Raw genomic sequence first — 27,162 nt, forward strand, 5'->3', positions numbered from 1 at the left:
ATCAACATCATGAACTGGGCATTATGGTTTATTAGGGTTTGTCCGAAACACTAATGGTTAAGGTTTTTGACTATTCATGATGATAATATTGTTATTGCATTTTTACCAGAAATGGATTCCGATTTCGAGCCATGGATGCTGGAACTTATCAAGATCATTGAGGCTGAAGATAAAATAGAGTTGGAGGAGGCCCATGGTGTTGAATTTGATCCAGACTCTCTACCACTTTCTTGCCGCATCATTACAAGCTTTTGTGACGGTCGATTAGCCCAAAAACCTTTTATTTCGTTCTTTGGAAATTATCTCATTAATTGATCTTAATATGCATGTGTTCTTATTCCCTCTTGTAAAAATATCTTGCTTAGATCTCAAAGAAGCAAGCAATCATGACAGGGAACTACAAATGAAAGAGCACATAGTTAAGATAATCGATGCAGCTTGTCGTAGGGTGACATGCAATCTGCATAAGGTTGTAGAAGAGGAAGGTTTGGATATCGAGTACTTGCTGCGTCGAGCAAGTGTTGAGTTAGCTGAAATTAGGAAAGAAAAAGAACATGTCTGCTGTGAACTTTGGATAACTCGTGTAAGTTAATTAGACTTAGCAATATCAATTAAGATTATGGTCAATTGCTCGTGTTTAGAAATAGATATGCTTTTATATTTGTCAGATGAGAAAGGAATATGATGATTTGATGGATACTTGGCAAAAGTTCGAGACGGGTTAAAGAGATTGGCATGTTGAAACAGGTGCATAAAGAGCTGGTTTCTTATTTGCAGGATGAAAAAGCAGTTGAGGAGGTGGAAGCGCCCACTATGATGTTTCAGCAGTTCAATGATCTTAAAGCCAAGATTGAACTCTCAATTGACGAAGAGTTGAAGCAGATTTTAACTGTTGGAGAAAGAGCCATTGTGGAGGTTTATCCACTCATAGCTTATACTCTTCTCTGGACTTCAATTGTTGTTTTTATATTATCTAACGAGGGTACATTGATTTCTTCATTTGTGGCTATGTAGGCAGCAAAAAGAATTCTAAGCATCCCAGCTCTATTACCGTCTAAATTTTTTAAGCAAACTATCAGGACCTTGAAACAAGATTGGCTAAGAGATTATTTGGTCAAGAACATGCCATTCGTGCAATAACTAGTGCATTGTTAGGGCCTCATTCTGGAAAGGTTCCTATTAGATCGTTTCTCTTCATTTGCGGCTCCGAATCTGGTGGTGAAGAACTTACTAAAGCTCTTGCTGAGCAACTTTTTTATGATGAAGAACAGATGATTGAATTCGACCTGGAAAAGAATACAAAGGATGATTCCGTTATGGACCTTAATGTTAGGCAAATCGAACTCGAATTGTCAGAATATGTAGAGTATGATTCTGTCTTGTAAGTTGCGCCTCTATTTTACAATTTATTTTAGTATTTGTTTACAATATCGCTTTCCATGTTTCAGATTGAACAAAGATAAAAAGTTTGATTTTAGAGGGGAGCACATTGATGCTGTGAAGAAAATGCCTAGCACTATTATTTTGCTTCGCAATATAGATAAGGCTCGTGCTTCTGTTATTAACTTTCTACTCGAAATTTTAAGAAATGGGAAAATAGAGGATGAAAAAGGGAAAATGGTTGATTTTAGTAAAACATTGATTATTATGGCATCAAATGTGTTGTATGACAGTGTCAATTTGACAAGGCATTGGAATTGCAATTGTGCTTTGATGCCCGGAAAGTTATTTCTCAAAGAGAAAATGGAAGATCATGATTGCCAATATTTGTCTCTTTTGAAACATGTATGGGATATTGATCAAATCCTTTTTGTGGTCCAAAATCAAGTTTCCTAAGGTATTCTATTTGATGTACCTTTTCCCTATTTCTTTGACAGGCAAAACAACATTTTAAACCTGAATTGCTGGATATCATTGACAATATGATTGTCTTTCGACAACTAATACATTCGGAATTTAGAGCTTTTTTGAGGCTCCGAATAAGAAAATTGGCGAACTCTAGTGGAGGAGGAAGAATTATCGTATATCCATCAGAAGCTGCTTTGAATATCATTGCATCTGCAATCGAATCAGGGGATGTGAGTTTTTCATTCCCTACCAGGAAATGAACCTTTGGACATGCTTGAAGATTCATTGACAATTGCATTTTCATATTAGTACACTTTTTATTTGTAAAGTTCTATCCTTATTTCCTCATTCTTAATCTCTTTTATATGTTGTTATGGTGCTAGGAATGTACAAAGACCTATCTTGAGCAAAATGTTGTCCCCAAGCTGTTGGAGATTTGCAGTCAGTCTAGAAGAGTAAGATCCATCGTATATATGGATACCCTGGTGGGAATCAATGATTTATCTTATAGAGTGGAAATGGGTGGATCTCTCGCTGGAGATCAAGAAATTGGGCAGTTCCTAGCGTATCTATGCGAGTTTTCGAATATGTACGACAGAGATATATTGTGGTTACGTGACATTAATGGTTTGAGAAAAACTCTCCAATTCATAGATCGAACCAATAAAAATGTCTCTTGAACCTTTGGTTTATAAAATAAGAAAGCTACTTGCAAGTGAAAATAGCGTCAACTCTATGCCTATGAATCTCCAAATGGTAAAATACTTTCTTCTTGCTTGCGAAATTTTCAAATAATATAATTAATTATTGTTCCAAAATGACATTTAATCTTTTTCATGTTGATTTTTAAGATGGGATTCTCCAGTTCTAGCAGTCTTGGTCGTAGTGATCAGTTCAAGAAAAGGGGTAATGAGATGGAGGATCTTCAAGCAAAGTTGTGCACTGGATTGGTTGCCAAGCATTATGTATTTGGTGTTGTAGCGAAAGCTATATTGAGCTGCATTAAGCCTAAGGTCATGGCAAACAATTCCCATCCCATGACAGCTCTGTTGTTGGGCCTGGCAAGTAATGGTAAGGCAAATCTTCGAAGGGATTTGACAAAGCTTCTTGATGATGAGAATAATGAGACGGCAAAGATGCTGGTTCAAATAAACTTGTCTCAATGCTCTAACTATGATGAGTTTTTCAAGCTCATGTACGAGTTCTTTACTCATTGTTCATGGCACCCATGACAAATTTTTTCTTTATAATCTTTGAACTTGATAGCTTTTTCTTTAATGTACAGTTACGACGGTCACAATCAGCATAGTTTCGGTTATCCAAAGACTGTTGGGATGAGGCCAGGCAGTGTTCTCTTAATTGATCAAGTTGAGAAGGCGCCCATGTCTGTTTTTAGTGGGCTAATTTTACTACTTGACTATCGTATCCGGACTGATCTCCATCGAGCATGCACAATAGATCTCAGTGATACTGTTATTATTATAGTTTCAGATCTGGGAAACAGGGACTTCATTGTTGAAATGTTTGAAGACGCAGCTGAGAGAGAGAGAAAGTTGAATGCTCTTATGGAAGATCTTAATATAAACCGTAATGCCAACGACCTGATAGCAGTGTTTCAGACTATTCAAAACAGGTAACCTAATTCAATGTCTTTCAGGATGTGCTTTACTTATCAAAAACCATGCTGGTTTGCCTTCTTTCACTTGCTGGTATTTTTGGTTTATCAGCCGGATTGGAGCCGTTTCAGGTTTGAATTGCTGAATCGGATCGATGAGGTTGTGTTTTTCAACCCTTGTGTTGGTAACCAAATGACAAGTTTTGCAAGGTTGTCAATGAAAGATGGGCCACATCTGAAAAATGGTTCACCACAGGGTGGATTGAGCAATGCTTTCAGGGGCCTGTTTGATGAATCCAATTTTAAAGTCCCTAATCCTTTAACTAAACGCTCCAATATAAAAATTTAGGCAGTTGTGTCATTTCCTGGCTGACATTTGAAATGTCTCTATTTCAGCGAGAGCCCCTTTCTATAGTCAGCGTGGCTCGCTCAGTGGAGCTTCTCTCAACAGGGCTTCTTACCAAAGACTAGCAGATATGAAAAGCCGAATGTCATTCTGTGGAGTTTTGCTTTTGCTTTCAATACTTGACAATAATATTGTTAATTCAAATGTAGGTGACTTTGGCACTGCATCCAATCATGGAAACTGCCCCATGTTTGACACTTTACAATGCCATTGTGTGACTATAACACATCGTATCACTTTTAGCATGGTATCATTGGGTAATGGAAATTGGGTTGCTGAAAATTTTGAGTAATATATCCTGATGAACACTTCATAGCATAATTCATGTTGTAAGGAAATGAAACATTCCTGATTTCTAACCAAGCAAGCAAGTCATTACTGTACTCTGCTTATTTACCCAAATTAAATCTAACAATTTTCAACATGATATTAAAACAATATAAATTAAATACATAAAAATAATATAATTTAAAATTTTAATAAAAATTATAAATAAATTTTAATAAAATAAATACGATATAAATCTAACCCAAACTTTTAGCTTTGAAGCTCGTGTATATCACTTTTTCTTCGTTCACATAATCGTGGGGAAAACAACAAACTAAAAAGAAGGGTAAAAAGAAATGTGGATTGACGTGTTTTGACCATCCAAATGGTTGGCCCCATCGTGTAGAACCTGCAACAGCCGTCAGCCTCCAAATTAGAATCATTGGTCAGCCAAACCATTGGCTGCTGTTAACTCTTTTCACCCAAACCTCATATCCAACCTACACGTGTCCCATCGAACACCACGAAGAAACTCGAATGAGACAAAGAAGCAGACCGACAAAGCCGACTTAGACCGACCATATCTCCACGTCATCTCCAGCAGCACCCAAGGCGCTTCCTACCTCACCTAATTTCTCACCACGTGCCCCTCTCCAACGGCTAGTTTCGAACTTAACCGCCAAGCACTATATTAAATTCCATCCCAACATACACGAGGGAAAAAAAAAAAAACTAAAAAGAAAAGAGAAAGATCAAAGCTTCATCCTTTTTTATAGGATTCTCCAGTAATTTCTAGTAGTAAAAAAGACAAGGCGAAATATTTGTAGATATTTTTAATTCTTTTAACCTTTAAGAAAAAAGAAAATAATCTCGTTTTTACCGGTTTATAAGGAGAAGTTTGCATTTTGAAAGCAACTCTGTTTGTAAAAGGCAGTTCTTTGTTTCCTTTTCTCACAGCTACAAGTCCTCGTCTCTCAAATTTAGGGTTTTATCTTATCTCTATAACTAAACAAAGAAACCCCAGATTCAGTTTCAGTTTGCTGTGGCTTTTCTGCTTCTCTAAAGACCCTTTTTTTGGTTTGAGATCTAAGGTATTTTCAGAAACTGTGTTTAGATTCTCCTCTGTAGGTTCCACTTTCTGTGTGAAAATCTAATCTTTGAGTTTCTTTTAGTGGGGGTTTGGTTCAGATTGTTAAAAGAGTTTAACACTTTTTTGGCCATTTGGAGTTTGTTATGGAAATGGGTTTGGGCAAAGTTTGCCGTGCTTCTTCACTGACATTGAAGCATGGTGTTGTGAATGAGGAAGAAGAGTTAGGGTTAGGGTTCGTTAGATACACTCGGGGATTGGGGAGGAAAAGGGTTGGAATAACAAATGAGATGGAGGAATCTTTGCCTCTCGAATCTGCAACCAAATTTCCATTATTGAAAAGGCAACGCAGTGAGAGGATCATGATGATGATGATGATGATGATTGATGATTACCATGAAAAATCCACTCTTGAATCACTTCCTCAAGATGTTCTTGTAAGTACTCAGGATCCCAAAGCTTCATTTCTTTGATTGGTTTCCATTTTTGGTTTTTGGGATTGTCATTGATGGATGGATTTATTTTTTATTTTTGCAGATTACGATAATTTGTGGTGTGGATCATGAAGATTTAAAGCAACTTTTTAATGTTTCTAAATCAATCAGAGAAGCTGTGAGTATAATTCAGTTTAACTGGTTTGTAAATTGTTCATGCCTTACTTAACTATTCAGTATGATTTTGTCTATGATTGTTCTTTTCTTCTCAGACTGTAATTGCGAAGCAGTTGCATTTTGCTTATAGCACACCAACAAAGACCAAGGCTTTTCGAACTTCCACTGATTTCCAGGAATCGAGTGATTTAGACGAGATTGAAGCACCGAATGCACCAAGGCAATGGCGGTCTCACAGGTCAATCAACAGGAAGAAACTGGCAGATATTTCAGTGGCATTGTTTGCTTGACACGAAAAAGATTAATTTTTGTAAATAGATTCTTGTTGTTGTAGATTTGAAAGGGATTATCAGTGGATCTGCTTGTCGGATCTTTGTACATGGGTGAGATTCTTGACAAGCCATTTCTTCAAATGTTTCGTTGAAGATTAGGTTTTTTGGCTTGTTTGTTTCTTTGTGTACATGACAAAGTAAGGGAGATTACAGATTCGAATGTATTTGTTTGGAGGGCTATCTAGACGCTTCTGATGTGGTAAAGTTGTGATTCGAGATTGTACAGTTGATTCTGCATGATCTTTTATGCTTAATAAGATAAGAATTGTTGAACTCTAGTAATTTTTGTCTCGTTTGCTAAAGTTCCGTTTGGTGACCTGGCTTTAATTTTATGAGGAAAATGAGGGAAAATGTCTTCCAAAAGCTACTTTCATTTTACCAAACGGATCCTAGATTTTGTTAGTTATGTTTGGATGTTGAAGCTCTAAAAATCAATGATCTTACCAAGCTCTGTTTTTGCTTGGTGGTTAGTTGCTTTTGCAAATTGCAAAGGATGGTGGATTCTTGAAGCTAAATCAGAAAGTGGATTATAAAGTTTCAAAATTTGCAGATTCCATATTTCCCCTGCTTCATTGGATTTACTACATTTTTTTGCTGCTGAATCTTGGTGTGTTTTACAAGCTGAAAAATTTTGGCTGCATGATCTGTTGTCTCATGGTGTTTGCTTGAAATGCAATTTAAGACCCTTCTGTTTGCAGATTGGAAGGTGTGTGTCCTTAGGCTTTGAAAAGTTAATTTTAAGGTCTTACCCTTTGGGCCATTAGTTCAGTGTTATTGGGGTCAAATTTATGGCTGAAAATCTCGAATTCGAACCTCAATCATAGTCCAAAATAAAAAAGAAAAGAAAAACGTGTTATTCTTTATAGAAACTTCTGGCATTCGACTGTACATCATGGTTAGCCTCATTTATTTAGGGTATTTTAGGAGTACATATTCATTGCAGGAGAGATTCAATAACTCGGGGAAAAGTTTCTCAAATCCATTATAACTCTATCTTGTCGTGACAAGAGTTGCAATTTATGAACAGACCATAGATGTAGGTGTTGATTAATGAATGGGAAACATATTCCAAATCTTCTGCCTCCAGGGATTAAGACCTCTTGAAGAGTTGGAAATTGGTAAGAAAGAAAATAAAGAGGCAAGATAGAACATGACACCAAGGATTTTATTTCGTGAGAGTTATAAGGAAATCTTGAAGTGTTTCAATTATAACTAGAAATTCGTTCAGCAAAGATAATTAATTTTTGTCCTGGCCTGTGCATTTGTTCTTTATTCCCTTACAACCATGACAAGGAACGGTTGCGGAAAGATCATACTTAGTTAGGGTGCTCGACGCATTATGATAAGACTTACTCAATCTTACCCAATTTAGCAATCAAAAAGCCTTACCTCTAAGTTTAGATATTGAAAAAAGAAATTCAAAATATTTGAAAGATATTAAAATCATGTTAACCACGTGTAAATAAACATACCCACAATGAGATTCTTAACTAAATTTTCCTCCCGAAATCAGTAGTCATTTTATCAACTTCCACCTTAATTTTCTAGAGTTCTCATAAGGTCAACAAACATCAAAATATAATGCAATTTCAACTACAACTTATTAGCATCCACTCAAAACCAACGAAGAAAACCAGGATATCACTCTGCAGCAAGCTAATTAGCAGCATTGTCATCATCATCAGCATCTGCTGGCTCATCAGGGACACCGGCATCTGCTGGCTCATCAGGGGCACCGGCATCTGCTGGCACATCAAGGGCAGCTTCCAGAGCAGGTTCTGGGACTGCATGTAGCACGTCAAGAAATCCTAATGCAACATTTTCCAGATTTGGGAGTCGGGTATGAATCCTTAGTGAAGCTTCTTCCTGAGCTACAGGCTCAGGGGCAGCAGGCGCTGGAACGACAAGAAAATGCTCCTGTTGCAGTATAGCTCGGCAAAGAGGACACTGGGCTAGTTGTACAAACCAATTAGCTAGTGTTGAAGGTCTATAACTAGAGACATTAGCACTACCCAAGTGTTTCGCAATACATTGACCATGGAATATGTGACCACATTTCAGCAACACAGCTGATCCTACTTTGGTTTTAAAACGAAGAAAACAAATACGACACTGAACTTTATCTCGAACCATTTCTTTTAATTTCTTCCTAAACCGTTCAATGTCATGTTCCCTTTCATTTTCACTCCGAGGAGGCAACCAAGGGGAAGACATCGTAAAAGTGACCTGAAAGTCATAGTAACATAAGAAAGATGGGTTAAACCTAGCTCTTTAGGTATACTGATACACAAAAACTAATTTTAACAGCGCGACAACATTCATATAAAATCATGAATTAAAAAAGTAACATAAAAATTTACTTACCTGCTGCAGCAAGAAGAGCAAAAACAATGGCAATGGAGAAGAGTCTGCGCAGCCGTCTGAGAAGAAGAAAAACCTACCAGAGGCTTCTTTTATAACCGTTTTGGGTCTCCCCAGCTGTAGGGAGAGAGCCAACAGCAGGGCCTCTTCCATAAGGCCACGCGGCACTGGTTTAGCTATGGCCGTACGGTCGTACTGGACACCGTGTATATTCCCTGGATTCGTAACCGGTTTTAAAATACAGCCGTGCTAGACCGGAAAAAACCAGATTAACTAACAACATAAATAAAGCTTAAACAAAATAATTACAACTGTCATTTTTGAATAACATGACAAAGAATTTATAATGGTGTTTTTTGAAACGTAAATGCTAACAGTCTCTATTTATAGAAGGTGTTCATGGGTTGGATTTTTTTTTAACATTCCATTTGATAAAAAAAAATTTTAATGTAATTTAATGATTAATTAAATTAGGAAATAATAAGCATTATTTTAAATTTAATCATTAGATTAAAATTCTAATTAAAACTGAAAAACAATTATAAAGTGGGTCAATTTGGTCGTCCATGGGAACATTAAATTAAACTTATAAATTTGTTCCGATTTCAATTTTAAGAATCAAAATTTTCCCAATTATTGTGCATTTGTCACATTCGTCATGACAAACAATGATACAGCAAGATCTTGATTTCCCTACATCATCAAGTAATTATATATATGTATATTAGAGTTGCTATTAGGAAAATGCTAGTCTCACTCACTCTCCCTCCCACCCGATATAACATGCTATTTACTTGGTAACTCATCATGCTTCTAAGGCATGTCACTTCCCCAATATGCTCATTTTCATTGGTTGAGAGAATTTACATCTTTATCAGTCCTTTAGGAATGATTAAAGAAGAAACCTACCTACTTGGTTTCCAATAGCTATATGCCTGTAGACATGGTGTATGCAGTTGGGGAAGTCTTAATGTTTTGAGCACTATTGAATCAATCTTGTGGCTTTGTTCAACCTCGTATTTCTAATTTCTTACATATTTCATGTGCAGGAACTTGACTGAGCTTGACATACAGGAGAATGGCATTGATGATAAAGGAGGCAGTTGGTTGAGCTGCTACCCGGAATGCTTCACATCATTGGAAGTACTAAACTTTGCCAACTTGATTAGTGATATTAATTTCGATGCACTTGAAAGGCTTGTATGTAGGTGCAAGTCAATGAGGGTTTTAAAGTTGAACAGGAGCATATCCTTGGAACAATTACAAAGACTTCTTGTTAATGCTCCCCAATTAGCTGAGCTTGGTACGGGCTCATTCTCGCAAGAACTTACTTTCCGCCAATATGAAGAGCTTGAAAGAACATTAAGTACTTGCCGGAATATACATACACTATCTGGTTTGTGGGAGGCCAAGGTCATGTATCTCCCTGCCTTATACCCTGTGTGCACGCATCTGACATTCTTGAACTTGAGCTATGCTGCTTTGCAAAGGGGTGAACTCACTAAGCTTCTTGCTCACTGCCCACGACTTAGACGCTTCTGGGTAAGAACCAGACTCCTTTGTTTCGAGTCTTTGCATCTGTCTCATTTTTTAGAAAATAATTTGTTGATGGCTCCATGCTATATCGCATATGACTTTGTCATGAGATACCACCGATGGTCATTTGTAGAAATAATCTTCTCCAATCAGGTGAGGCAAGTTTGTACATTTTTGTGTTGCCCAAAAACTTATAAATGATATAAACAAAATTCCAATTGGAAATTTAGCTTGGAGAAAGTCAGTTAACAGTTCACTTGAATTCGTGGGTTTATAATTCAAGGTAGAAATTGCTGTATTACATTACATATTATAGGGAATGAGTGATTGTCAACCAGTGTGAAGATTTTATTAGGCAAAAAGTGGATGCACAACTGCGGATAGAGTACTGAAGGATTTCTCATTACATTCAGTACTATTTTTTCTTCTTCCTGAAGAATTGCCTTGCATTATTAACATTCATGATCCTGTAGCTTGCTCCACATCGTGAATAACTTGCAAATTAAAATTTTCTTGCCCAAGAAGAGATGGTTGTTCAAGCAACTAACCATCCATGCTTCCTGCTCATCCGAAGGGTGTATTGATCATTGATAACCTCCACACTAGTCTAATAACCATAAATTGTGGAGGGTTTAACTCCTTAAAATTTTCTTTTGTTATAGGTCTTGGACACAGTAGAAGACAAAGGGCTGGAGGCCATTGGATTGAACTGCCCTTTGCTTGAGGAACTACGAGTTTTCCCTGATGATCCCTTTGATGAGGAAATCATCCATGGAGTCACTGAAGCTGGGTTTCTTGCTGTGTCTTATGGTTGCCCCAGACTTCACTATGTCCTTTATTTTTGTCGGCAGATGACTAATGCTGTGGTAGCAACCATTGTACAGAACTGCCCTGATTTGACACATTTCCGTTTATGCATAATGAACCCAGGTCAACCAGATTATCTCACAAATGAACCCATGGATGAAGCTTTTGGTGCTGTGGTTAAGACATGCACTAAACTTCAAAGGCTTTCGGTTTCTGGTCTCTTAACTGACCTGACATTTGACTATGTTGGTAGGTATGCTAAGAACTTGGAGACCCTTTCAGTTGCTTTTGCAGGGAGCAGTGACTGGGGGATGCAGTGTGTTCTGGGAGGTTGTCCAAAACTAAGGAAACTTGAGATAAGAGACTGCCCATTCGGAAATGCTGCACTGCTGTCAGGTTTGGAGAAGTACGAGTCCATGAGGTCACTTTGGATGTCAGCCTGCAATGTGACAATGAATGGTTGTAGGCTATTGGCAAGGAAGAAGCCTAGGTTGAATGTTGAGGTAATGAAGGAGGATGGAAGTGATTATGCTCAAGCTGATAAAGTCTATGTTTATCGTTCGGTTGCTGGTCCAAGGAGGGATGCCCCACCATCTGTGCTTACTTTCTGAAATGCTTGTACTTTCTCTCTCTCTCTCTCTCACACACACACACAAACACTCACACAGCAGCCTCAAAAATTATAGGCCAAGGATAACACTGATGGTGCTGTATTGCAAAGGTTGTATGTTCCCTATTTGAAACGGGATTGGAGTTTTTATACTGGTTCAGTAAAAGGGCCCTCTTGCAAAGTTTGCCTTTTTATGATGCAAAGATGTGGCTTCGATGAATATACTATTCTTGAAGATCCCATGTCTTAGTGATAAGTGATCTTCAAACTATTTTACTATCATATTTTTGAAGTTGTCTCAAGTCAAGAGTTATGGCTGAGTATTTTTTCCTGATGGAGCTGTGTATATCTTTTTTCATTACTATTTTGTTTTTGTTTTACTTACCTGTTTCTAATGATAAAGTTTGTTTATTTTCAGCTTTAAAAGTTTTCAATGAAGACAACATACCCTCCTGCAGGCGTAGACTTGGGTTGATATTCATTCATACAATTGAGCAATAGTGTCAAACAATAAATGAGGATCTGCAGAAGTTGAAACTAATTCTTCAACCTTGTTTCTTTCTTTATAAGGCACCTGGCAAACAGAAAAGCATTAAAGATAGAAGAGCAGTCTAAGCAATTAAAGCCTCAAAGGTTGGGAATTGGGGACAAGTTTGCTTCATCTTCATGATTTTCTTCATGTATTTGATACCCCATTCAAAGTTACAGTAATTTCTAGCTTTGAGCCCTCACCTTTTTTTATAAAGCGTGGTATATCAGTTGATTCAGTGGCCTCAAATTCAGATATCAAGAGCCTTTGCAGCTAAATGAAGTGCATCTTATTGCATTGCCTGAAGCTTGTCGGTCTCCCCTACAATTGCTTTGCCTTCTAACATCGCTGAATAGAGCTTTGTTATTGATGGAGCATGAAGAGAAGGCAGTGGAGACTGAAGGGTGAAGGCTATATGATGGAAGGCTCATATAGAAAAATGAACCAGGAAGAGGATGCTGCTGGAGTTTTCTGCGAGGGCAAAGTTTGAACCATGGTGTCTGGTCAACAACTAGTGCAATGGATTAAAGCAGGTTGGTTGCGTGATACAATGGAGCTTCTTGGACCCATATGATCAGAGCTGGTTTACGCACACGGTTCTTTGTGCACAATGTGTCAAAGGAGTTAAAACTAAATTTGGGTCAACATTGTATTGGGGATGCAGGAGTTTGTGGTAGTATGAATTTTTTTTTTGTTCATTTAATTTTCCAGATAATACTTTTTTATTTGAAGAGACTAAGTTTGCTTATGGTTCTCTACTACTTTTCTTATTGACCCCTACCCACTTCCTATAAATTTGGGGTCTTTGGTGTATTATTGCACGATCATTTTCCTCTGAAAAAAAAAAAAAAAAAAAAAAAGACAGGGTCTCACTTTTCAAAGATGCTTTGCTGATTAACTTTGCTTCCAATCTCTCTGTGTCCAACTTTCTAGGTTAGCTTCCTGGTGGTGTTTTCAGCAAGGGTTAAAGGGGTGTAAAATGCTTTGTTCTTCAATCTGTGATTTACAAGCAGAAGTAAAACAATATGAACTCTCAAACTGAGTCATGAACGTAGCTGGGCTGAATTTGACAGTCCATCTAAAAGTTACGGATAAAGAAAAGGTTCACACTTCACAATCACATGCCCAAAATCACATCTGAAAGGCACTGGGGAATCAATAATGTGAATTACATTGTTCTTAGATATTATTCCAAGCAGAGCTTCCATATGAACCACGAATGAAGCAATTATCCCCCTTTCGCAGTTTTTGAGTTACTTTTACGATTTCACTTCTAGAAAAACCGCCCCACTTTTTACCATTCATCATTTCAGCTCAGGCACCGTCCAATTGGTGGGCTTAAAAATGGTCCCCACTCACCACACTGAGCACCTGATTTCAACGGGATCTGCCCAATATCCAAGTTTCCGAATGGTCCACTAAAAGATCTCGAGGCCTCACTTATATATTCTGAAATACTGGTGAAAGAAATCATGTTCCCAGCAAGATTTTTCTTTACTACTACCATATAAGCTGACAACTAGTCTATGGACCCCTCGACCGGACTTGCCATATAACTTGAGTTTTAGGTTTTGGTGAAATGAAAGGTCTGTTTAGGTTTTTGTCCCTCAGATTTTGAGCCTGTCTTGTGCTTCAATGCAATAACACAATGACACAAGCTTAGTTTAAGTTTCTTTCTGGTATGCTACCTCTTTCAAAATTGAAGCAATCATGATAACCCTATTGCTATTGGATCTATCTTTGGAGGCCCCATGCATGATATTTTGATTATCTCGTCGTTTTCTTGCCCTGGAAGTTACAAAAACTAAGCTATTCCAAGATAAACGGCAAAAAGACAAGCTCACGAGCTAGCTAATTTAAAATTTGGTGTTTGGACAGCATGCTAATTGGATCGCACTTGGGAAAACAAAAGAAAGAAGCAAAGGATCCTAGTCAAGTACTCATGTTTTGCATGCCAGGATCGATGCAAGCAAAGTAACAATATATTGGGATAGTTGGAAGGGCTTAGCCGCCATGATTTCTGGGCTTAAGCACATGTTTTGATGTTTTATTGCCATTGACTGGTCGCAATTCATGATCTCCTGGCCATATGCTCAGATAGCTTGAAAGCCAAACCAAATTAGCTTTGCACCGATGGCTCCACAACCTGTAGCGGTCTTTATTATGTTTGGTCAAATAGTAAAGCCCCCCCCCCCCCCCCCCCCCCCGGCAGCCCCAGCGCCAGGATAGAATTAGTATTAAATTATTGTGGGAGTGTCTTTATCAACACTAAAACAAAAATAACCAATCCCCTGTTAGTGAATCACATGTGATTAAGGTGTGATTAACATGTGAGCAACACTCAACAAGCTTAACTTGGTGATGAATTTCTGTGTAAGTGCATTCCCCTTCTGATACTCTCAAGGATTAATCCAAAAACATCTGTAATCATTCAATGGTTGGAATGATTGTGAACAATGTAATTGGGAGATTCCTAGTAGGTAATGGTCGGAGACACCAGATCCAAATGTCTCCATCAACCAAATTTCAATTTGCTTTTTCTCCCATATTCTGTTTTTTTATCCTATTTTAGATCATTATTCGATCATTTTTTTGTGTTTTGATTTGGAGTAGATGAACATCAAATATTTGTTATCTGTACCTTTCTCTTTGAAGCAAAGGCATTCTGTAATTGTGCATCTGTTTGGAATTTCCCTTCTGCCCTACTCAAAGGTGGGCTACAACATCACTTTCTTGCTTTTGCACATAATGTATTGTGCCTATTTAACGCCTCCTATGGCATTAAACAACAAACAGTGTAGAGTATTAGGGCTTTTATGCACTGTAGCTCCATAGCATCCCCATATCGAACAATGGAATTAAAAAAAAAAAAAAAAAAAAAAAGCAATTTACAACTAACACGCAGTTAGAAACTAGTCAACAAAAATGCCCATGATTACATAGCATATATATATATATATATATATGTATATATATCCATAATCTGATGACAGAAAAGGGAAAGCCTCTGAAAACTAGTTTGAAACAAGGATGTAAGAAAAGCTGAAGATACTCTATGGCAATTGAATTGCTCATTGGATCTCGTATGATAATAATGAGCAAAAAAGAAAAAAAAGAAAAAAAAAAAAAAAAGACCCCACCAATATAAGGCTGGTGATAGGTAAGTCCTCCACGGATTTGACAAAAATGCGGCCCCAAGGGATCGATTGAGGCCATGTGCATAGCCAATTGCGCTGTTTAAGAAGATGAAGATCGATTGGATGGAACATTCAGGTTGTGATGGAGTTCCTTCTGCCTGCCAGCACCATGGCCTACAAACATAAAAGTTGAATGGAGAAATAGAAACCCAAAAGTAATACTGCAATCGCCGACGCCCACCACTTGTTAAACTGAAACGTTTAAAGTTAAATTTCATAAATCAAATCGAATCAATCCTTGAAACACTTGGTAGTAAGACCTTAGTTCTTGTGACAAGCTTTCATAAAATATTGATCCGTGACTCGCAGAATAATGGAGGGCATTTCGTCTCCTAATACGATAGTCCTGGCATGGAATTAGACATCTAATCATATCATGATTCATGGGTCATTCATTTTTTTTAACATTTCAATTGTCTTCTTCCGAGGGTTTTCCTTTGTTTATGATACTCTTGGTTCCTCATTATTATAAAGCACAGATATCATAAATTCTTATCCTCTAAAAAAAACTTTATTAATTTTAATGAATGGTCAATTCCCTTTATGTTCTCTTTTTGCTTTGACAACAACATAGCTTTCGGTTTTTTCTTCATCTTCTTTCACAATCTAAAGTCTAAATCTCACCAAGCAAAAAAAAAAAGGTTATGTATTAGGTTCATCTCCACTTCCTGTTGGAAAGGTGACTGCTAGCTCAAGGCATCCAACAAAGGGCTTCACATGGCTTTGAAGTGGTGGGGGCTCTTTCATTTTTTTTTTCCATGCTGAGAAAATTGAAAGCTACTTTTTCTCTTTTTATTTTTTTTCCGTAATGGCTTTGTTCTTCTCTCAAAGCCTTAATCCTGCTGCTTTTTCTTCATTTTGGTTCTTCCTAACATATCTTACTTTGCAACTTATAGTGGGTTCAAATGAGTGATTTTCAATTTTCTGTACATGGAATTAGGTTTGATTTTTGATGGCTGCATGCAAATTGGAAAAGCTTTACCAGATCACCTTAACTCTTACTTTTATTCATACACTAACTGATACTTTTCAACATGCTTTAGGCAGAAATCACTATATCATATAAATATGATGCATTAAATATTGCTTTTCCCACACTTTCTCATTTTCTTAGTTTCAGCTATCAATTTTTTTAAATATTTTATGTGGTTTTGCTGGGTCAAGCTTTTACTTAGTTCAGGGTTGGATTGTGGCTTCCAATTAATGAGTTGCAAAATTGAAGTTCTAAGTGGTTTCTTCCTTACAGAAGTAAAGTTGACAATGTTGCCAACCTTTTTAAAAAATTGTAGTAAGAAACAATCTCCTAATCTCGTGAATTAAACGCATATGTCTATAATAATAATACTCTTTTCTTAAATTAATTAAGTTGGACCCTTTAAAAAAAATTATAAATGTTATGATTTGAAGTACAAATTTTAAAAATTATTATATAAATCAATTAAATTAAAATCACGTTAGAGTTTTATCTTGTAAGCAAATTAAATACATAATTTTTAGGTTAGTTTTAGCTGTTTTTAGGAACAATAATTAATATGGTTAATTCCTAGACCATGCTATTTATTATGATGGTAGGATCACAAATATTTTAGAACGTAGGCTTAATCACATTTAATCTAATATATATATTATATTACAACATATAAGATTATATGATTAAAATTGCTTATATAGATGTCTAAGTAGATAATCTCTTTTAATGACACATAAGATAATATTTATGTTATTTTATTTTAAAATAAAATTTTTTAATAAATTATTTAAATTGAATATTTTGGATAATTATTTAAATTGAAATCAATATTTATCTGAGATTAAAATTTTTACATAAGATTTGAATTCAAATATATTAAATCATAATTTATCTTTTCTTTTTAAATTTAATGGTAGTTCCAAATATATATACTTAATAAAATTTTATTTTCTATCAAATAATTCTATTTAATAAATTATTTATATTTAATATTTTTAGATAATTATTTAAATTCAAATTAAAATATATCAAAAATTAAAAATTATTTAATAAATTATTTAAATTTAATATTTTTAGATAAGTTAATAAATTATTGACTAGAAAGCATATATTTTAAAAATAATAAAAGCTTATATTTTTATATAAAAATATGAGACATCTGAATGTTGATAAAAAAGTTAGATAAAAATATGATTTTGCTTTGAAAACAAATATAATGTTTTATTCATATTCTAATTCAAATATTTTAATATTATATATTTGGTTAATTTATTTATTTCTCTTTAGTCCATAACCTTTTTTAATTTTACTTAGATCGATTATAATTAACTTTTTGTATTACATATTTTTTTTTGTTTTATTCATTTCTTCAATGTTTGTATTCTCTGTTAATTTATTAACTTATTTACTTTTATTATTGTATATATTTAATCTTGATAAATTAATATGTAAATTTATATTCTCTATTTCCTTTTCCTTTTGTTATACTTTTTATTATTGAATTTATTTGTCTACAATGGATAATTTGAGAAGAATGATGATCACTATCATATCTAACTCACAAAAAATATTATCAATTATGTTAAAAATCATTAATAATAAAAAAATTTTCAAAAATTTTTTTAGGTATAACATAAAAAATTATTGTTTTCCTTTTATCTAAAAAATAACTTTATTTTGTTGACATATATAGAAATAATTGTTAACTCAATATATTTATCTAATAATTACTTGAAGTATATAAAAAATAAGAACTAATAAAAAGCAAATGATTATAACAAAATTAATAATTGTGATTTATTGTTCAATTAAATATATATATACATATTATATATATATATATATATAATTTTTAGTATTTAGCAAATAAATTGAAGAAAAAAATTTTTAATAAAATTTTTTTTTTATAAATTTTGAAAATTTATAAAAATTTAATTTTTTTTAGATGAACAATACCATTTATAATATATTATGTATAAATTATTATTTAATTGTAACTTAGTATTTATAAATATATAATTATATATTAAATAAATAATTAAAAAATAAATTTAAATTTATAAAAAATTTAATTAAAAATCTCGTACGAGTTAAAAATGCTAATTGAGTATGAAAATAACATCCTTCTTCTTAAATCTTATTTATACCAAAGACTAATGACCTTACGTGTTGGAAACAAACATATTTTTTTATGAAATTAAAGTTCTATTAAAGTCAGAATTTACCCAATTGTCAATTTTTTTTAAGTCATCCTTTTAAATTTATTAGTTAAAGTCTTTAGCTTTTTATTTATTGATTAAAAAAATTAAAATAATATATAAATTAAAAATTCTAATTTCACCATTGTCATTCCCTACCTCAGATCTAATTAAAAAAAAAAAAGAAAACTTATAGGTTGAGATTTGAGTACAGTAAGAATGAAGTTGGTGAGGTATTGTGAAAGTAACGGTTAACTAATCCAAAGTTCCAATCCCACAAAAGTAAAATTGAATAATAATTAATGCATCAAATGATGTATAGCTGCTGTATGATTGTGGAATTTGTCAAAATGAGAAGAATAAATCCCTCATTTTACAAGTATTTACTGCCATTGCCATAGCTGCTCCAAGATTTTACTAGATTTTTGTTCTGAACAGATAAAACCCAGAGCTACCCAATGTAAATCCATTGATGTACAATCATCAGAAGAGATAAAACCTGTCAAACTCGTTTGCTTTCATCAGACACTTTTCCGTGCCTTTAGCCGTCTTCCTTCTCAGTCCTCTGAACATGTTTCCAACTCCCAAGAGTCTTAGCTTCAGTTACCCTTTTAACCATAGTTATTTTGACAGAAATGCCCTATGTTGGTCCCATTGACTTGTCACAGTTACACGTACCCTAAAAGGTCAGCCCTGTAAATGTACATTAAACACCCAATTCAGTTTCAGCTGCACACAAAAAGATAACTATAGATATGGAGTCAGTGCTCATCGTTCTCTCTCTCGTCTTCTGATAAGATCACCTCTCTGCTTAGATTCTTTCTTCAAAGCAAAATTTTTTTTTTAAAAAGAAAGGAATGGGCTTGGTTCATAATTAGGGAGAAACAGTGAAATGGGAGAAGAAGAGAAACCAAAGCAACAGCAACACCAAAACTCAACAGAATCTTTCACAGCAATGAAATCTAGTCTCAGGCAGGCCATTCAGGTTATATCTTCTTTGATTTCTCTTTCTCATTCTATCAAAGTTTTCACTGTTAAATGGCAACTTATTCGCAAGAAGCTAGAAGAGTTAAGTTCTGGCTTAATGGCCGTTGAAAACTGTGATTCAAGCGAAAACACAGCGGTCTTTTCTGGCTTTATTCCTCCTATTTTGGTCACCGTAAATGAGTGTTATGATCTTGCAAGAAGATGCGTGGAACTTTCTTTCAGTGGCAAGCTCTTGATGCAAAGCGACCTTGATGTGATGGTTGCAAGTTTTGACCGCCATCTGGAGAATCTTTCTGGGATTTACTCTGCTGGGATTCTGAGTCATGGTTTTGCCATTGTGGTTTCAAGGCCCGGTCTTGGTGCTTGCAAAGATGACATGAGGTTTTACATAAGAGATTTGCTGACAAGAATGAAGATTGGTGATATGGAAATGAAAAGGCAAGCTCTGGTTAATTTTTATGAAGTTATGACTGAAGACGAGAGGTATGTTAAACTTGTAGTGGAAGTTGGTAACATTGTGAATGTGTTTGTAGGCTTTCTTGATTCACCAGAGATTGAGATTCAAGAAGAGGCTTCAAAGATTGTATCTTTAATATCTGGGTTTGATTTGTGTAAGGGGGTTTTGGTTAGAACTGGGATTATTGGGCCTTTGATTCGGGTTTTGGAAAGTGGCAGTGATTTGGGTAAAGAAGGAGCTGCTAGGTGTCTTCAGAAATTGACTGTTAATTCAGACAATGCATGGTCAGTTTCAGCTCATGGTGGAGTAACTGCCCTGTTGAAAATTTGTTCAAGCGGTGATTTTGGAGGGGAATTAATTGCTCTTGCTTGTGGGGTGTTGAGAAATCTTGTTGGTGTTGAAGAGATTAAGAGGTTTATGGTTGATGAAGGTTCAATTGCAACGTTCATCAAGCTTGCAAGATCAAGAGAAGAAATTGTGCAGATAAATTCAATAGAATTCCTTCAAAATATAGCTTCTGGGGATGAATCAGTTCGTCAAATGGTGGTTAGAGAAGGAGGAATTCATGCATTAGTACGCGTTTTGGATCCTAAATCAGCAACCTCTTCAAAAACAAGAGAAGTAGCATTAAGAGCAGTTGAGAATTTATGTTTTTCTTCACAGAACTGCATAAATATGTTGATGATTTATGGGTTTATGGATCAACTAGTTTTCTTCCTACGCAAGGGTGAGGTTTCGGTTCAAGAATTGGCTCTGAAGGTGACATTTAGGCTTTGTGGCACATCTGAAGAGGCTAAAAAGGCAATGGGGGATGCTGGTTTGATGCCTGAGCTTGTCAAATTGCTTGATGCAAAGTCATATGAAGTGCGAGAAATGGCAACCGAGGCACTCTCCAACTTGGTCTCAGTTCCGAAAAATCGAAAAAGATTTGTTCAAGATGACAGAAACATAGGCTTTCTTCTTCAACTGCTTGATCAAGAGGAGGGCATTTCAGGTAACAAAAAGCTCTTGCTCTCTATATTAATGTCATTGACAAGGTGCAATAGTGGAAGAAGAAAAATTGCCAGTTCTGGCTATCTAAAGAACATAGAGAAACTTGCTGAAGCTGAAGTTTCTGACGCCAAAAGACTTGTCAGGAAGTTGTCGATGAATAGATTTCGTAGTATGCTGAGTGGATTCTGGCATTCTTGAATGTAACTCTTTTTTTTTTGTTCTCCTTTTGATTTTACTGTATATCTACATAAGTGTTTTGCCAAGTTTCATTAACTTGTTTTTTTCAAATCTTACAATGTTATTGTGCCTTCAATCTTTCTCCTTCGCGGAATCAGCTTTAGAACAGCTTTTTGTTTAATTTGTAATCAGTAGCAAGCAATCTAATAAAAGCTGTTCTTATAGAATCCTGTAAAGATACTCTGGCATTCCTGTTTGGAATTACAATTCGTATGTTAAAAAGAAATGGAAGCGTTTCTATATTGATAAGATAATATTAGATTATTTGGAAGCATTTGCGTTGTTTGCACATGGGAAAGGCATGAAACCTCTAGTGGGCATGTGAACAATGGCAATCAAGCTTTTGTCATATGCTATTATGGGACAGAGGGGATAGCGATAGATGAAAGTTCCTTCTCTATTTGCTCGTCTTTTTGTCAGCGCTGTCTTCCTCATGATAGTTTTCTTATTTTTAAAACCAGTTTAAAATTCTGATTAGATTTTTTTTTTTTTTTTTTTTTTGCATATGGTTAGATTGCCAAGCATCACTTTCTTATTAGCTTGAGAGTTGAGACAGGATTTTTAGGCCTGACAATTCGGAACTGTGATTCAATTTGCTTTGGTCGATTATCAGCTGGATTGAAAGAGGCTTACATGCCCAATGCTGGGGACCTAGCCATTTGGAGATTACACAAATTTAATCGTAATTAATTGGCCAACTTCGTTTGTAAGGCTTGTGGACCTTGAGAAGTCGACCGTCTTATCTTTTGACAGGTTGTGTTTAGAGTGATGAACCGGAACTGGAACTGGAACTGGAACTAGAACTTGAGCCCCATATATTCCACTCAGGAGCAATGATTTCCACCAGAGTCCAATCCCAGATGACATTGCTCATCTTAGGGTCTGATTGCCTTCATTTTAAAGGGAATCAGCCTTCTTAGCAAAGCAGAACAAATCGACAAAATGTTGGTACAAGAGGTAATCCCACAGTGGTCCTGCCTGCAAGCATAAGTAAATCACAGAAATGTATATTGCTAAAGAATAGCAACAAAGAACAAACTAGAGATTCTTTATCAAAAATATTACAAACAAAATTGACTTTGTGATTGTCAATGACAAGAACAAATGAAAAAAGAATTTGTTCAGGGGAAACAACGATAAGTTTGTCAGTACTAAAAATTCAGAACCACATCAAATTTTAACCAGTGGAGATAGCTATTCAGTTTATCATATCATTTTTATCGTATCAATGCTAGTATAATTGCTATTCAGTTTGAATTTATACAGGCTCTATTTGAACAAACATTTCCAAATCCGATTAGTTCCTGCAAATACAACTTTTAAACGCATCTATGCCTTCTGCCTTGTATTGGTAGAATTGTCAATTGGTGAGACATGGCAGTAACTGAACCATAAATGTAGAACACTACAACAGTAGATATCACGCCATGTTATTATGGTTCAGCTTCTTCCAAACTTTTCATTTACAATCTCATCTTCTCTTTTTTGCTGAAACGCGGTTAGGGTGCGGGTAAATATTTATTAGCATTGCGGTAAATGAACGAAGAGCACATGATTTTCATTTCTGCTGCGGAATACCACAAGTTGCTTGCTGCTTTAAACTGTTAGAAGCAAAGCTCACCCACTCACGCCTTCTCATTTACTGGCCACACAATCTATCACCAGCCACCATATATGTTCTGGTTACTCGGCGGTGCCTGCAAATATTAGGAGTTCATCCAACTTCTGGAGTTGGGCCTCCCTAACATAAGCCTAATATTTGGTTTGGGTTTGAGCTCAAGAATCCTAGCCTAAAACCCATTTCATAGTACCGATTTTTAGCTTTCATGTTCATCAATATCAAAGTCTTTGCTGTTGTGGCATGGTATTGATGTTTTAGCTGTCATTTCTTTTTCTTTCAGATTAAGTTGCCGAAGCAAAAACTGTTTAGAATGGTGGAGTGCTGTATTGCAGTTGTGTTAGATTGGTATTATCATGTTCAGGTCTGATTAATAATATCTTAAACACTTGATACTTTCATCGAATCTTTTACATCGAATCTTTGCAATTGAAAACGGATAGAAAACAACAACTTGATCATCTGGGGAACAAAATTTAATCTTTTACTGACAGTCTTGACTGTCCATGTGCTGTTAACATTCATGGTCAGACGTAGAGTACAAGGTCCCAGAGTGGTTCTTGTCGTATTGGAGCAGTCAATTTGAAGATTTTACTCCATTTTTAATCCTGAAGGAAGATCAAATCAAAGAGGTGAACCACTCCATAAATACCATATCATTCTGCACTGTTTCTTGATCTATTGGTTAAAAAACATTGAGAAAGACACATGATTGTAAGTTCTAATCCTGTCAATTTTCTTTCCTTTGAAGGACTTTATCTTTCTATGAATCAAAAAATATCCTTGTTAATTTTTTTTTGTCAAATAATTAATTTTTAATGTCAAATTTCAAACGTTCAATAAAACAAATAAACTTCAAACTTTTTCATCCTTAATAAAAAATAATATCATGAATGATCTCTTAATTTTAAAAAATCCTTTAAATACCATATTAAGAATTTTTTAAAAATTTAAATATTATATTAAATATTAAAAATAAAATATTTAATACTTACTTTTTATTATTGTCATTTTACTGAGAGCTTAATGATGTAATCACCATAAATTACATCTAATGTTTAATTTTACTGATTGGGATTGACAATGCTATAATGGAAAAGTAAATTATAGACAAAACAAATTTCATGGTCCAACCATTAATTCATTTTGGATTTAATATGATTTTAGTAATATTTTATCAAAATAAAAAATTAATGCATTTTAATATTTAATTCAATCATTAACATTAAATTATAAAAAAAAATAAGGAAATTTTGAAGATGGTAGGTTAGGAAACAAATAAAGAAGCGTAGTAAAAGAGCAGATTACGTGGAAAATCCACGTGTTTTGCAAGGTTCATTAGGGATAGGGAACCACCAACACAATCCCAAAAGTATCGGAGGTTACAGCAGAAACCTTATGGATATTGACAAGGCCATTGTATTCTAAGAAGAAGAACGAACCATTCCATTGGGTTTCAATCTACTGTGATTGAGATAATTTAAATTATAATACGATAATATAATATAAAAATAAAATAGAAGTATAATATAATTTAAAATTATAATAATTATTATATATAAATTTAATAAAATAAAAAATTAAATTTTATATTTTTATATCGATATAAATTATAATATATAATTTTTATATAAATTATAATATATATACATAAATTTTTATAATTTATATATTTTTATATCAATATAAATTATAATTTATAATTTTCATAAATATTATAATTTTATTTTTATTTATATATTATAATACATTTTTAAATATTCTAATATAAAATTAAAATGTCACAATTTTAATTCGTTTCACGTCAATTATTACTAAAAACCAAAACTCCCAAAATGAAAAGTCGGCAAATGAAAATAACCATTGCAAAAGCACTCCACTCCTTTGATGGATTCATGGGGAAGAACTACTTTTTCTTTTGCATGTTTGTTTGTTTCCTTGCTTTTCAATCTTTTTGAGGTTCCAAATTTTCTTTGTCTAAACCTTTCTGCCTTTAGGATGTTACATTGAACTTCCACTCTTTTCATTTTGGTAAAAAAGCAAGTAAAAATTCCACATTCATTGCAACAGGCCACATCCATCATTGCATCATTGATTTTACAATGCATTTGATTCATAAAATTCATGCATTGAGCTTTCATTTTTCCTATTCATGATAACCAATGACTAAACCTTAAATTATTCATTAATTATCATTTCCAATTTTAAGATATCATAATAATTCATTCCCCAATTCTTTTTTGTGTTTTTAATAATTAAATCATTACTACATGGATGATAATTCTTTTTTGCTATAGTTAATATATAAAAATTTGTACTTAAATTATAAGTTATTATTCGTTTTGATTCAAATATCTTTCGATTTTATTTCAAAAAAAATTATAAATTTATATTAAATTTTAACTTATATATTATAATAAATTTTTAAAATATTTTGATATAAAATTAAAGTATCAAATAATAATTTAAAGGAATAATTTCAAAAGTTAATGATACACAATATTCCTACTTTGTTGTTTTCTTCTTTTTCTCTTATGCTCTTGTTGAGTGCTGAACTTTCTTGCTTTTTTACCTTTAGCCATTGTTTGAGTGTGAAGGAGAGCAAAGAATAAAGAATAGGGAAAGTAAAGCTCTTTAGCATCTATTTATGTTAGATGTACCCTATTTTTCTCAGCTTCCATAGCCAAATTTCTTTCATGCAATTAATAAATTTCAAATATACTTAATTACATGTTAAAAAAATTTGACTCAAAAGATAAATAAGCAAAAAGTCATCATTTTTTATTTTTTTTTAAAATATCATTATAGAATAATTATATGTATTTTTGCGTATATATTGCATTGTCATTTTAAATAACTAATGAGTATAATTACAATTCTTTTCAAGAATAAAAATTAGATTTCTTTTATAACAAGACAATAATATTTGTGTTTAACATTATCCACAATTTTGGGAACAAACAACTAGCTCTTTTGAACGAAATTAAGAACATAATCAATTGAATTTAAGTCGATATAATATTATATTTAAATTTAAATTTAATTTAAAAATTGAGATTCGAAACTCGATTTGAACTCGATCGAATTTTATTTTTTTAATTCGAACTCGACTCGAGATAAAAATTGAGTTACTCGATCTTATTCAATTAGACTCGATTAATATGTAAAAATAAACTCGATTCTTATATTGGATAAAAGTTTGATTATTGGTGCTTAAACTCGAGCCCAAGTTTAAAATATTTTATTAATTAAAATAATAAAAATATATTAAAATATAAAAACTCTATTAGATTTATTAATTATTCGAATAAAATATAAGAATATTTAAATTTGATTTAATCGATAAATTAAATTATTCGAGCTCGACTCGATAATAAATAAATCGAATTTAAAATTTATTGAGTGATTTCGAATAATTTATAAGTATTAATATATCATTTACACTCTTAAACGAAACAATGAACAAATAAGTGTTATCATTTGTACCTAACAACAATTATTCAACACTTTTTTCATTTTTAACATCTAATTTTTTTATTCAAAACACCTCACACTCAAAGTATAAATTTATCAAAAAGTTGAGATACTTCATTTCCCTTCCTTTCACACCACATCTCTTGTTTCTTTTTTCAACTAAAAATCTTAAAGGATTTTAGGTCCAATCAAGCTAAATCAAAAGAAATTTCATCAATTTAAAGTTAAAAAACATAAATTCGAAGGTAAATAATCTTTTTTTATTTTTTTTTGTTTGATTTTGTATTTAATTTTATAAAATTTCATATTAAAATGTTTAAAAGGAATTTGAAGCTTTGACAATGAATTATTTGAAGTTTTTAAAGATTTTTAAAAAATGTTTGAAAACCTTTAAGAGGTTTAGACATTCATTTTTTTAAACTTTTAACTTCAAAAATTTATCTTTAAAAATGAATATTCAAGAAGTTTATTTTTTTAAATTTTTTTTAAAAAGTTTATATTTATTTTTAAAAACTTTTAAGAATTTTTAAAATTTTATTTTTAGATAAAAAATAATTAATTAATATGTATTTAAATAATTTTATTAAAAATTAAATTTATAATATAATTGTTAGAGTATATTGAAAAAAAGTTAAGATGAAAATAATCCTCTCCGGACAAATCTCGTTTAACGTTATCTAAAAATCTTGTTCTCCCAAAATTCCCTCAATTCTTCAAAAATCACGAAACTACCGTCACGTTTTCTCATTGACATTAAATCCAACATTTATCCAAATTTCCGTAAGGCAAAATTTTTTAATTCGGTGAAGGAGGCAAAGTGTTTGCCAACTCAGATCGAATAATATTTGACGTCCTAGGTTTCATCTTTTCCCAACTGTCATTCACGAACTGGTCTGATTTTGTTACCAAATTATAATGTTTATATTTTGGGGAATCTTTTAATTTTAATCAAAAATTATTTTAATTTAATTAAAAATAAAAAATATGATGAATCATAAATGGAATTTAATTGAATGATTTAT

At 33.5% G+C, this 27,162-nt stretch overlaps 4 protein-coding genes across 5 annotated transcripts; 3 read left to right on the forward strand and 1 right to left on the reverse strand.

Annotated features, from left to right (window-relative positions):
- The first annotated feature begins 4,971 nt into the window (after window positions 1-4,971).
- On the forward strand, window positions 4,972-6,444 carry LOC111278655 (F-box protein SKIP27-like). The gene is made up of 3 exons (XM_022865280.2): window positions 4,972-5,660; window positions 5,761-5,835; window positions 5,930-6,444. Exons 1-3 carry the CDS (start codon window positions 5,370-5,372, stop codon window positions 6,122-6,124), a joined length of 561 nt encoding a protein of 186 aa, XP_022721015.2. The 5' UTR covers window positions 4,972-5,369; the 3' UTR covers window positions 6,125-6,444.
- Window positions 6,445-7,658: 1,214 nt separating this feature from the next.
- Window positions 7,659-8,856, reverse strand: LOC111278769 (uncharacterized). The gene is made up of 2 exons (XM_022865390.2): window positions 8,531-8,856; window positions 7,659-8,392 (listed from the first exon to the last, which is right to left on the reverse strand). Exons 1-2 carry the CDS (start codon window positions 8,678-8,680, stop codon window positions 7,823-7,825), a joined length of 720 nt encoding a protein of 239 aa, XP_022721125.1. The 5' UTR covers window positions 8,681-8,856; the 3' UTR covers window positions 7,659-7,822.
- A 532-nt stretch (window positions 8,857-9,388) lies between these two features.
- LOC111278656 (protein TRANSPORT INHIBITOR RESPONSE 1-like) lies at window positions 9,389-14,192 on the forward strand. Of its 2 annotated transcripts, none has more exons than XM_089764968.1 (3): window positions 9,389-10,069; window positions 10,726-11,373; window positions 11,899-14,192. In XM_089764968.1, exons 1-3 carry the CDS (start codon window positions 9,569-9,571, stop codon window positions 11,902-11,904), a joined length of 1,155 nt encoding a protein of 384 aa, XP_089621094.1. In that variant the 5' UTR covers window positions 9,389-9,568; the 3' UTR covers window positions 11,905-14,192. The 2 variants fall into 2 exon arrangements, with proteins under 2 accessions (XP_089621094.1, XP_089621093.1); XM_089764967.1 differs by having other exon boundaries at window positions 9,391-10,069; window positions 10,726-11,488.
- Window positions 14,193-18,850: 4,658 nt separating this feature from the next.
- Window positions 18,851-21,226, forward strand: LOC111278657 (uncharacterized). The gene has a single exon (XM_022865283.2). The coding sequence runs from the start codon at window positions 19,267-19,269 to the stop codon at window positions 21,007-21,009; it is 1,743 nt and encodes a 580-aa protein (XP_022721018.2). The 5' UTR covers window positions 18,851-19,266; the 3' UTR covers window positions 21,010-21,226.
- Window positions 21,227-27,162: the final 5,936 nt, after the last annotated feature.

Source organism: Durio zibethinus, chromosome 8 (genome assembly GCF_047325235.1).
Source record: "Durio zibethinus cultivar Kanyao isolate XHJ-2024 chromosome 8, ASM4732523v1, whole genome shotgun sequence".
NCBI lineage: Eukaryota > Viridiplantae > Streptophyta > Magnoliopsida > Malvales > Malvaceae > Durio > Durio zibethinus.